This window comes from Mastigoproctus giganteus, chromosome 1 (genome assembly GCF_048544385.1).
Source record: "Mastigoproctus giganteus isolate SK-2022 chromosome 1, ASM4854438v1, whole genome shotgun sequence".
Taxonomy (NCBI): Eukaryota; Metazoa; Arthropoda; class Arachnida; order Uropygi; family Thelyphonidae; genus Mastigoproctus; species Mastigoproctus giganteus.
This window is the reverse complement of record NC_143575.1, coordinates 3,588,756-3,601,412: the sequence shown is the minus strand read 5'-3', so window position 1 is coordinate 3,601,412 and position 12,657 is coordinate 3,588,756. Positions and strand designations below refer to the sequence as shown.

Here is a 12,657-nt window from a genome sequence, read left to right as displayed (position 1 = left end):
AAGTTATTATGGGCAGACAAGGAAATAATAAATTCTGGATTTCTATTGGTCTGATTTTAATGAAAGTTGAGATTTCTATACAGATCTTTCCAAAGGGCCCAATTATAAAATTTCATAAAAATTCATCCAAAGAGAATCAAGCTGTTATATGTGGATGAAGGATGGACAAATATGAATGAAGATTCTAGGCTCATTATGAATATATGCTAACACACCTAAAGAAAAGGCTAACAAAGGTCAACAAAAAAGGTTGCTTAATTTACTTATCAAATGTCAATTTAAAACTTTACTTTAAAAGCAGATAACAGCTCTTCTCCTGCAGAAGATGACTGCTCCTCACGTGTTTCAGCTCTGCTCAGGATCTCATCTATGTCAACCTAGAAAAAACAAATTAAATATCTAAATGTATTACTTTCTTTAGAGCAACTCTCATATTAAAATATTCTACTACTCACTGATCTAACATGATCTTTCTCATATATTAAAGTAATTTTCTCTCAAAACTGTATACTTAATGAAATAAATGATTATGCATTATGCAAGCATAAAGTTTTAATAGTTTACAATATATATTGTAACTCCGTGGCATAATATATATATCATAAATTTATAGTGTGATACGTATTACTGCTGCATAACATGTGAATGGAATGTTGCTATTAATGCACTTAGGTATCTCACAATTTAGTGAGGCATTCTCAAATCTATATATATCTAAAATGCTTAATATGCTGCTAAATTTTCCACTTGCTAATTGTTGCCAGCACCCATTCACGCGGTTCACCTTGCATGACCACCATACCATACAGGGCATTCTATATTAATTTTTGTACTAATGTTTTTCCAACTGCTAATTGTTGCCAGCACCCGTTCAGGCGGTTCACCTCGCATGATCATCATACTGGGCATTCTTTATTAATTTTTGTACTAACGTTTTTCCAACTGCTAATTACACCAGCACCCATTCATGCGGTTCACTTCGCATCTCGGGCAAACAGAACAGCTTCTCCTTTAAATCCATACTGTCCAAATATGCCACTGTACCATACCAGGCATTCTTTATTAATTTTTGTACGAAGGTTTTTCGACTGAAGAAAGGCAACCTATGCCCAAAAGCTATTGATGTATGTTTATTTTATCTGTCTTCAATTTTAATAAACTGTTCTAGGTTTTAAGAAGTGTAAAAATGGCTGAACAGTGTGTAAGAACTTTGAGAAAACATAGAAGAAATACTAATGAACCATTAGAGATATCTAATAGACTAAGAAACCGAAATGAGACTCTACAACTACGAAGACCGACAGAAAACATTGAAGAAAGAGAAACACGACTGGAAATGAGAAGACGCCATAGGACTAATCAAAAAATGTACTGGCTGCAAATAATCAACAAGCTGAAATTAATGTGCAAGAGCATGACACAGGAAATATGTGTTACAACTGTGACAATTGCAATGCAAGATATTAGGGACATGGGTTAAACACATTGAATAAATACACTAAATGCTGTCATGATGGAAAGGTTTTGGTTAACCCACTCTCTGAGACACCTACTCTATTACGAGAGCTGCTTACAGGGAATACACCACATGAAGCAAATAACTACAGAGAACATATACGAGAGAACAACTCAGCAGTGGTGTTCGCATCAATGGGCACAGAGATTAAATCACCACCTGGAAATGGTCCATGCCATTTTAGAATACACAGCCAGATTTACCATTTGGTCTCACCGCTATATCCAAATGAGGCACACAGGCCAGGATATGGACAACTTTATATTTTCGACTCTGCTGAAGTAACAACAAAACGGCTTAAAAAGCAATCAAATCAAGGATGTACGGCCGAAGTACTGCAACAATTGGAAGAGATGCTGCAACAAGTTAACCCATTTGCTGAGTCATATAAACAAATGCATCAAATAACCCAAGTTAATCCAACAATGAATGTGCGCATGGTATTTATAGACGACCCAGACTTAGATAAGAAACGATATAATGAACCATAAAAAACGAAGGCTGCTGCAATATTTGTTCGAGAAGATGGGGAACTACCTGCAAATAAACACATGCATATATCCCACAGGTGACTGCTGTAGAATTATATCACCACTAAACAAGAATGGTGAATGCTGAAGAATCTAGATTAAACGATTTATGCCATAATCAGAAAGATGGTGCATGTTACATTAGCATTAGCATTAGTAGAGGCATTTGATGCAAGAAAGCAAGCTTACGCAGCATCAGCCAAAAAAAAAAAAAAAAAAAAAAAACCACTTCCACTTCACCCCTCTGTTCGTTCAAAATACCTGTCCAGCTGAGCCTTAAACTTATTTAGGCTATCAACTTCAACGACAAGGGATGAAAGTCTGTTCCGCCAACCAACCAACCACCCACTCGCTGGCTAAAGGCAAATTTCCGCACGTCCATCCTACATCTGTCTTTCCTCAATTTGAATTTATGCCCTCTCAGGTGATTATTCTGAGCGAGAGGAAGAATCCCATCAGCATTGAGCATGCTCAAACCATTCAAGGCTTTATACACCTCTATCAGATCACCTCGCTGGTGCCTAGTCTCCAGACACTGTAATTTGCAAAACTTAAGCCTTTCTTCGTAAGAGCACCCCTTTGTTCCATTCACTAATCTTGTTGCCCTTCTCTGTACTCGTTCCAGCAGCTCTACATCCTTCTTGAAATGAGGCCTCCAGACCTGTATACAGTACTCTAGGTGTGGCCTGCCCATTGCCTTATACAAGGGAATAATCACCTCCTTATCCCTGCTAGAAACATTCCTATATATCATTGACAATACACCATGAGCTACTCTTGCAGCCCATCTGCACTGCTCAGAGAACTTCATATCTGCCTGCACAACCACCCCCAGGTCCCTTTCATTCTCTACCACTGTCAGTGTAGTACCACAGAGTTGATACGTTGCTCTGGGGTTGCTGTTTCCCATGTGTAGTACTTTACATTTGTCAATGTTAAACTTCATTTGCCACCTCTCAGCCCATCTGCTCAACCTTTCCAGATCCTGTTGCAGCAGCGTGTCCTTGACAACCCTGCCTACCTTTGTATCGTCTGCAAACTTCGACATTAAGCTTGATATACCATCATCAATATCATTTATGAATACAGAAAACAATAATGGACTCAACACTGAGCCCTGAGGGACTCCACTAATACCATTAGTCCACGACGAGCAGTGTCCATTGATTACCACCCCTTTATCCACAGCAGCAATTTGCCTCCAATGTCACACTGCTCCAATTTGTGCAGCAGTCTTCCATGTGCAACAGTATCAAAAGCCTTTCTAAGATCCAAGTATATAATATCAAAGTTATTCCCTGCATCCAGTTCCTTTGTGACTGCATCATAGTATCCAATCAAATTGGTCAGGCAAGACTTCCCCTTAACAAAACCATGCTGTGTCCGAGCTATAACTGAAGTCTTGTCTAAATGATCCTGCAGTGCTTCTTTAACTAGTGCCTCCATTAATTTTCCTGGAACAGAAGTTAAACTCACAGGTCTATAATTACTGTGTCAGCCTTTGATCCTCCTTTGTGAATTGTGGTCACATTTGCACATCTCCAGTCTGTGGGTACCTCCCCTGAGTCCAAGGAAGCTCTCATAATTATGGCTAAGGGTTTGCTTACTTCCTCTGCTGCCTCCTTTAATATAACTGGATAGATCCCATCCACCCCGGGTGCCTTTCTTGTGTTTATCTTCAACAAGTTCTCCTCCACTTTACTCTCAGTTATTACAAGATTCTCCGGGTACATCGGGTACTAGTTAAATTTAATTTAAACAGAAATCATGTCTCAGACTAGAGCAGTAAAGCATAGGGCTCAAAGTAGTGGGAGTGCTGTAGCTCAGGGGAGAAATGAAGGGGCAGTTCTGTGAATTAGAGCTTAATAAAATGTGCTACTTGTTTTGATGTTTGTAAACTGTTTTTACATGTGTTTGTTGTAAAGAGGGTGATGGAATTAAGCATGAACTCACCATTCTGGTGGATATTTATGAGAGCTTGAAGAATAGGGTTGATGCCTATGAAAAAATTAAGATAGAGCAAGACAGATTGAGATACACTGTGTGCATGTATATATACATAAATCTAATTTGCATCTATTACATCTTTTAATATTACTCTATCAAAAGCTTTTGTTAAATATATGAACACATAAAAGAGTAATGCAGGTGGGAGCTTAAGGTCCTGCTGGACAACTCTAGGCAGTGACACTAAAGGATAGGTGACGAGGCAAAGTGTAGTCCAATCGAAGATTAGCAACCCACCACCCTTTGGATAGAAAATTAAAGTGCTCAAATAAAATGAAAGGATAGAGACCACTGCATCCATCATGTTAAAACAGAAAAAGGATTCTTCTTTCTGTTAAAAAAAAACTTCAACTCATCAATAAATATGAAAAGGTGCTACAGTAAAATCTCGTTAATACAAACTCGTTTTATATAAAGTACTCGTTTATATGAAGCACATACCATTCCCCTGCGAAAAGACAGGTTTTTCTTTTCTAAATATTGTAATTTTGTATGTTTAATACAAATCAGATAGGTTTTTCTTTTCTATGTAAATATATTCATTTATTACAAAATTCGGTTAATATGTATTACAAAGTTCACAAAGTTCTTTTTTATCCTGTGAGAAATAAATATTGTAATTATGTATGTTTAATACAAATCTTGGCCGAGCAGTCCGGTTATTGCCTCTGGCCACCCATCTCCCTACTTCCCGAAGGATGGCACTGACTTGTTAGAAATTAGTTTTGTGTAAACAAAAGCAGTTTATGGTAGCTACACATCAAGTGCACTCTGAAAAACATTTTTCTGAAGGATGAGTTGTTAAATTAACAAAAGAATAAAAAGTTTTTCTAAATTGTTTATGCACTCCATCCCTCTCCATGGGAATAAAGTCAGTTGCAATTGTTACCCCAGTTCAAAGAGTCTTTTCATACCATATACAGCAATCTATTTTTTGTGCCATTTTATCTGAGCTGATGTCTTTTTTGGAACTTGTGTCTTTAAATTAATTTAAAATTTGTTTATATTACTGTAAATCTTAACTAGTAGTGTTATGGCGACAAAACATAAATGGATGGAATTAAGCCTGGAAATTAAACAAAAAATTATACAAGAGACTGATAGGATGGAAAGAAGCAAAACAGACATTGCAAATGAATACAACATCCCTTACCTACTTTATCTACAATACAAAACCAAAAAAGACTTGAAAAAGTGCGTGATACCGGAGCAGCGACGAAAAACAGGAAACAAATTCATGGTGCAAAACACGAGGAGCTTGAAACAAACTTTTTTGAGTGGTACCAACAAATGTGTGCATCAATTTGCCAATATCATATCCGATTTTGCAAGAAAAGTCAAATTATCTAGCTCAGCAACAGGGAATTTTTTTTTTGGTAGTTGTTGGCGCATCAGCTTCTGTGGCCATAATGCACCTCCCAAGGTTTTTGCAGTACTTTGATCCAAGCCCGAGGCATGAATCGAACCCACGACCTTCGGGTTGCCAGGCAGGCACTTTACCCACCCGGCTAGCCCGGTCGGCTCAACAACAACGGGGAATTAGCAACTTCAAATGCAGCAGTGGCTGGCTCCAAAGATTTAAAAACAGGAATAACTTGGTTTTGCAAAATGTTTGTGGTGAGTCTGGATTAGTCAACAAAGAAAAGGCTACTGATTGGTTGTGTTCTGTATGGTCCATTCTTGAAAAATATGAGGCAAAGGATAATTTTAATCATGACGAGACAGGTTTATTTTATAATTTGCTGCCAAACGAAACATTTGCTGTTCGGGGAGTCTTGTCATGGCGGAAAATTTAGTAAACAAAGACTCACTGTTCTGTTATGCTGCAATTGAGATGACTGCTATCTCAATTGCAGCATAACAAAACCGTGAGAAAAACTAGAACAAAACAGAACAAAACTACACCCATTTGTGATTGGTAAGTTTTCCAAGCCAAGATGTTTTAAAGCAGTTAACCAACTTCCCTGTGATTATGAGGCCAATAGAAGTAATTTTCAGTCTTGGTTATCAAAAGTGGACAGAAGAATAGCTTCAGAAAAAAGGAACATTTTAATGATTCTAGATCATTGTACAGCACATTCTGCCGAGACATTTAAGTTGAAAAATATACGGCTGTTGTTTTTACCCCCAATACCACCAGTTTAATGCAACCACTGGATCAAGGAATTATTTATAACCTTAAGAAAGCATACAGAGCCCACCTGATAAGGTACGTGATCCACAACATAGAAGGAGAGAACAATTTTCAGCCAAATTGGAATTGTCTTGGATGCTATCCGTAATTTTGTTATTGCTTGAGACAGTACTGCATCAAGTGTAATAATCAACTGCTTCAGAAAGAGTGGCTTTGGAAAGAATATCATTGAGAAACATGACCCTGAAGACAAATGTTATAGCAACATTGAGGAATTTGAAGGAGCATATGGATTTTGTTGGCAAATTTGAAGACTTTGTGAAGGTGGATGATGAAGTTGGTACCAATGCAACGCCAACACCAGAAGAGCTGCCGAGCACCAAACAAAACAATGATGTTTTTGTTACCAGCGAAAGTGAAGAAGCGCGCACACTGCCATCTAAAAAAAGATGCCCAAAATGCATTGAACATAATACAGAATATGTTGGTCTGCAGTGACATTGATAAAGAAACAACTATTGCATTTGATAATGTCTGTGCTGTATTAAAAATGCATATAGGATGAATGGGTGCTGTACAATGATCTAGAATCATTAAAATGTTCCTTTTTTCTGAAGCCATTCTTCTGTCCACTTTTGATAACCAAGACTGAACAACATTGGATTCTTTCTTTAAATTAGATAAATTTATTAAAAAGTTAATGGTTTCAATGTCTCCTTTTATATTAAGATTGTAATTCTTTTTACTGTGATACTAAATATTGTATATATCAAAATATATACTGTACAATATTTTCATTTCCGTTAATTGCTTTTTTCTTAGTTTATCTTACAAATCAAATAAAATTTTTAAAAAATATGTTATTCCTATTACTGTATTGTTAGATAAGGCTTTTGTTTTTATTTTATTTTATTTTATTATTATTGTCTTTTATTAATTTAAATTAATTTATTCTTGATATTATTTATATTATTATTATTCTTAGATATATACAGTACCCAAAAAAAAAAAAAAAAAAACTGTAAAATTTTGGCACATTTGGGGAACCTCGTTACTACAAACCTTGTTATTACAAACCATTAAAATTTAGGTCCCTTGAACTTTGTATTAATGAGATTCGACTGTAGTGTCAATTTTAATAAGGGAAACAACAAAGGTGCCATTCGCACTGAAAAGATGACACTTAAAAATTTAAATAGCACCATTTGCAGAAAGGCATACCAAAGAAAAAAGGCAAATTCACCACCATTTTTCTTTTTCAAAAATTAAACGTTTTTATTAAATGTTTGTCAAATGTCATGCATTTATAATAGTATACTTTTATAAATGGGAATAGAGTATGTGTGTAAAGAAATTTGTTTTTGTCACATTATGTGTTTTTCTTTCATTGTACAGATTACCTGTGTAAATTTATTTCCAAATATTTTGGATAATTTGAATCTACTATACTTCCAAAATTTAAGAGCTTTGAAATGCTTAGGTTTCATAAAACTAATACAATAACACAATGCAAAATTTTTCATGGGTCAGCTAGTTTTAATAAAAGAAGTGCTTTTTCATTAAAGAAATACTCTTACCTGAGGCTCTTCATCCCCATCATCAGTCTCCTTAAACAATTCTGCAGCTCCAAATTTTAATATGGCTGCTAGTTCTTCTTTGTTAAAGGGAGTGGAAGTACTAAAATATTTTATAATAAATAATATAATGAATTGTAAGTTCTTATTTTTGATTTTACAGTTAGTAAGAAATTAAAACAATGATTTATATTTGAAACAATGAATTTGCAAGATAAACATTTTAAATATGAAAATTTACAAAGCAAGTAACCATTCAAACAATAAACTGAAAACCTAGATACACAAAAATACTGATGATTAAAACAAAGCAGAAGCTCATCTTTAGCCATATAAGTAATGAATGAGGAAAAGAAATTAGTGATAATAAATATTACAAATATCTGTCAAAGCTAATTAGGATTCATTCAATATATCAAATTATCTGACACAAAAAAAATTAAAAGGAAGAATATGATACATGGAAATACAAAATTAAACAAATAACTACTTATACAAATAAAATATTTAAATTTTACACAATAAAGAATTGAAAAATTAAAAAAAATTAAAAAATTATTATTTATTTTATTATTGTTTTTTTGCTGGTGCTGTATATGTATACCATATTATATAATTTTGCCATTATTAATACTAATACAGTCCTAATATCATGGGAATGTTGTTATGTTATTTGGTTTTTAGGAGCATTAGCAACTAAGGCCATATTGCTCTGGGGATATGTGGTGGTCATTCCCTGACCTTTCCGCATCTTCCGTATTTGGTGGCTCACGGGCTCGAACCCCAGTCTAATCAAGAAGCATGTGCTACGCACTGCTGCTCCTGCCCACCTGGCTATGGAGGTGCCTATCATGGGAATAAACTGATGGTCAGTACCATACACAATATATTATAGAAGGATAGGAGTTAGTGAAGTCGGAAAAAGAGAGTGAATGCAGATATTAAATTTACTGTTTTATAATAATAGTATTTGTATTAGTAATGGCCACATGATACAAGGAAGACTATGACTTATGCTGCACCAGCCAAAAAAATAAAAATAAATAAATAAAATAATAATAATAATAAAATAAAATAACAAAACATACATAAAATAAATAATAATAATAATAAGAAGAAGAAGATTAAAAAATGATAATAATAATAATAAAAATTAATAAGAGAAAAGGAAATGGATAACCTACTATGAGGCTCGTGGCAGAGAAGAAAAATGTATGGAATGCATATAAAGTATCAGGTGACACAGAAGCCTATAGCAGATATAAACTAGTCTGTAATCAAGTCACCAAGAGAAATCTTTGGCAAAGGATGCAAAGAAAAACAGCAAAGAGTTCTTTACTTACGTAAACTCTAGAAGGAAAGGGATGAATTAGATTGGACCATTTAACATAGATGGGTTGACTATTGATGATCATGCTCAGGTAGCTAATAAACTGAATGAGTATTTTGCATCTACATTCACACATGAGGAGTTATTCAATGAGGAGAGTGCCAGAAGTTTATCACACTCTAACAAGGAGCTAAGTGATTCTGTAATAAATGAGAGTAAAGTGGAGGAGAAATTGTTGAAGTTAAACATAAAGCACCTGGGTGTGGATGGGATCTATCCAGTTATATTAAATGAGGCGGCAAAGGAAGTAAGCAAACCCTTAGCCATAAGAATTTGTCAATGTTAAACTTCATTTGCCAACTCTCAGCCCATCTGCTCAACTTTTCTAGATCCTGTTGCACCAGCATACTGTCATTAGTGTTCTTAACAACCCTGCCAACCTTGGTAGGCAGGGTTGTTAAGAACATTAATGACAGACTTGGTATGGTCTGCAAACTTCGACATTAAGCCTGATATACCACCATCAATACCATTTATAAATACAGAAAACAACGATGTACCCAACACTGAACCCTGACGGACTCCACTAATAACATTAGTCCACAAAGAGCAGTGTCCATTGATTACCACTCTCTGTCTTCTCCCACTCAACCACCCCTTTATCCATTGCAGCAATTTGCCTCCAGTGCCACACTGCTCCAATTTGTACATCAGTCTTCCATGAGCAACAGTATCAAAAGCCTTTCTAAAATCAAAGTACATGATATCCAAGTTATTCCCTGCATCCAGTTCCTTTGTGTACACATCATAGTATCCAATCAAATTGGTCAGACAAGACTTCCCCTTAACAAAACCATGATGTGTCTGAGCTATAACTGAAGTCTTGTCTAGATGATCCTGCAGTGCTTCTTTATTAACCAGTGCCTCTATTAATTTTCCTAAAACAGAAGTTAAACTAACAGGTCTATAATTACTTGTGTCGCCCTTTGATCCTCCTTTGTGAATCGGGGTCATATTTGCACTTCTCCAGTCCATGGGTACCTCTCCTGAGTCCAAGGTAAAAAAAAGTAAACTGTAGCCATTTTCAACCCATGCAGGACAGAAGCCTCCTCAACAATCCATACTGAGAGAAATGGACAATAATCTGCCATGCTGGTCCAGTGTGGATTGGCAGATCGACCGTATTTAGCAGTCAGGGGCTTGAACCCCAGTCTACTCAAAGAGCTTATGCTACTGCACTACCGCTCCTGACCATCGGCTACGGAGGCCTTCCAAGGAGTCCAAGGAAGCTCTCATAATTATGTTTATCTCATAAACCCTCATAGTAAGGGTTTGCTTACTTCCTTTGCAGCCTCCTTTAATATAACTGGATAGATTCCATTTATCCCGGGTGACTTTTTTATGTTTATCTTCAACAATTTCTCCTCCACTTTCCTGTCAGTTATTACAAAATCATCTACCTCACTGCCAGAGTTTAATTCACCTCTGGCATTCCCCTCGTGTGTGAATGTAGATGCAAAATACCTATTTAGTTTGTTAGCCACCTATATCCAGTGGACCTATCTGATACATCCCTTTCTTGCTAGAGTTTATATAGGTAAAGAACTCTTTGCTGTTTTTCTTTGCATCCTTTGCCAAATATTTCTCATAAACTGCCTTTACATGCCTAATCTCCTTTGAGACTTGGTTACAGCTTTTATTTTATATTTCGCATATTAATTTATATGTATCCCATGCATTTTTCTTCTCTGCCACATGTCTCATTAGTTCATCTGACATCCATTTAGGCCTAAACCTTGAACAATATTTCTTAGTTTATATGTAAAGCCTAGTAGCTTTCAAGATTAATTCTTTGAATGCCTCCCATTTTGAATTTGCTGTTGATAACATCATCGGTTGGTCCCGCCGTATAGAATTTAAATACCGTCTCAGACCATTTTAGTCGCTTTTCGAAAGCAAAAACCCTTCCCTTTACCCCTGATGGTAGTTACCTCTCTGAGTAAATCCCACTTCACACACTGTGATCACTGCCACCTAGTGGTTCCTTTATCTGCAGATTCTTAATGCATGAATCACTACTGATAATCAGATCAAGAGTATTACTCCCGATAGTTTCCGCCCAAACATGCTGATGTAGAAAACAATCATCCAATAAATCCACAAAAGCCTTGCTAGTGTGTGAGTGACCAACCCACAAATTCCAGTCAATATCTGGGAAATTAAAATCCCCCATTATAAGAATCTCCGATTTACTGGCCCACTCTATTTCCCTGTACAGTTTCTTATTATACTCATAGAGCCATTAGGCCTATAGCACACTCCCACTTTCAATTTTGAACTCCCAATCCTTATGTCACACCAAACTGACTCGACACTGGACTGTCCAGCGATGTCGACTGGCTTCACTTCCTTGGATTTTATGTTTCTTAACTAATAGCATAACCCCTCCTCCCTTCCTATCCTGTCTATCCTTTCTGTACACATTGTACTCCCCAAATTCCAGTTCTGCATTCCTTATATCTGTGTGACACCACATCTCTGATATCCCAACAATATCTGCCTTTGATGTTTTGAGCAATACCTCAAATTCATCAAATTTATTTACCAAACTCCTAGCAATCACAGCCTTTTAAAATGCAAATATCAAACCAAGCAGTGCATTTTAAAAGGTTGTGATTCAGAGGGCAACTCCCCCCCCCACAGTTCTCCCGAGCCACAGTACTCCGATTAGCTTGAGCCTTTTTCTTTGCTGCTCTGAGTCATGATTTCAATTTCAATTTCAGTTAAAAAATTATAAACTTATATCCCAATGCAGTTATAAACTTATATCCCAATGCAGTTATAACATTATATATCTATATATATATATATATATTTTTTTTTTTTTCAGTATCGAGTATTATCTCCGAGTTTCATTATATAACTTCCGAATCAAGTTATGTATTAATTAATAATGCTACTTTTGTAAAATCTAAGTTGTTATATGTATTTAGTTAAAAGTACAATTTAATTGACAATGAAGTTTAACAAGATTAATAAATTTTACCGATTAATTGATATTATATACTATACTATACTAAGCTAATGACATCTAGTGGATATAATGTATCGTGTAACAATGGCGGCGAGTTATGAGAGCTTCCTTCGATTCAGAGGAGGTTCCCCTGGACTGGAGGTGTGCAAATGTATCACCAATTCAAAAGGTGACACAAGTAACTATAGACCTGTTAGTTAACTTATGCTCCAGAAAAAATAATGGAATCACTGGTAAAGAAGCATTGCAGGATCGTCTAGACCAGCGGTTCCCAACCGGTGGTTTGCGGAAGTGCTCCAGGGGGTTCACACTAAAAATTCTATAATGGCATCTGCTTAGATTTACATAAGTATATTATTGTAAACTACAAAATATAACTGATAATAAATAAAATAAAATTAAATAAAAAGTAAATTGCCAAAGAAAGAAACCACATCTCCCACAATTCCTTATAATTAGTTTACTACCTTACAGTATATCATGTTAAATAAATGTTTTCCATACAAATTTTTTTTTCAAGGACCATTGTTAT

At 35.7% G+C, this 12,657-nt stretch overlaps 1 protein-coding gene across 3 annotated transcripts in view; it reads right to left on the bottom strand.

The window, feature by feature from the left end:
- Chd1 (chromodomain-helicase-DNA-binding protein 1) overlaps positions 1-12,657 on the bottom strand; it is a 606,282-nt gene that overhangs the window by 221,100 nt on the left and 372,525 nt on the right. For all 3 annotated transcript variants that reach the window (XM_090371234.1, XM_090371253.1, XM_090371245.1), the window contains exons 22-23: positions 7,765-7,864; positions 291-377 (exon numbers count right to left, since the gene is read on the bottom strand). In XM_090371234.1, coding sequence (XP_090227360.1) covers positions 291-377; positions 7,765-7,864 — 187 coding nt within the window. The remainder of the gene's footprint in view (positions 1-290; positions 378-7,764; positions 7,865-12,657) is intronic.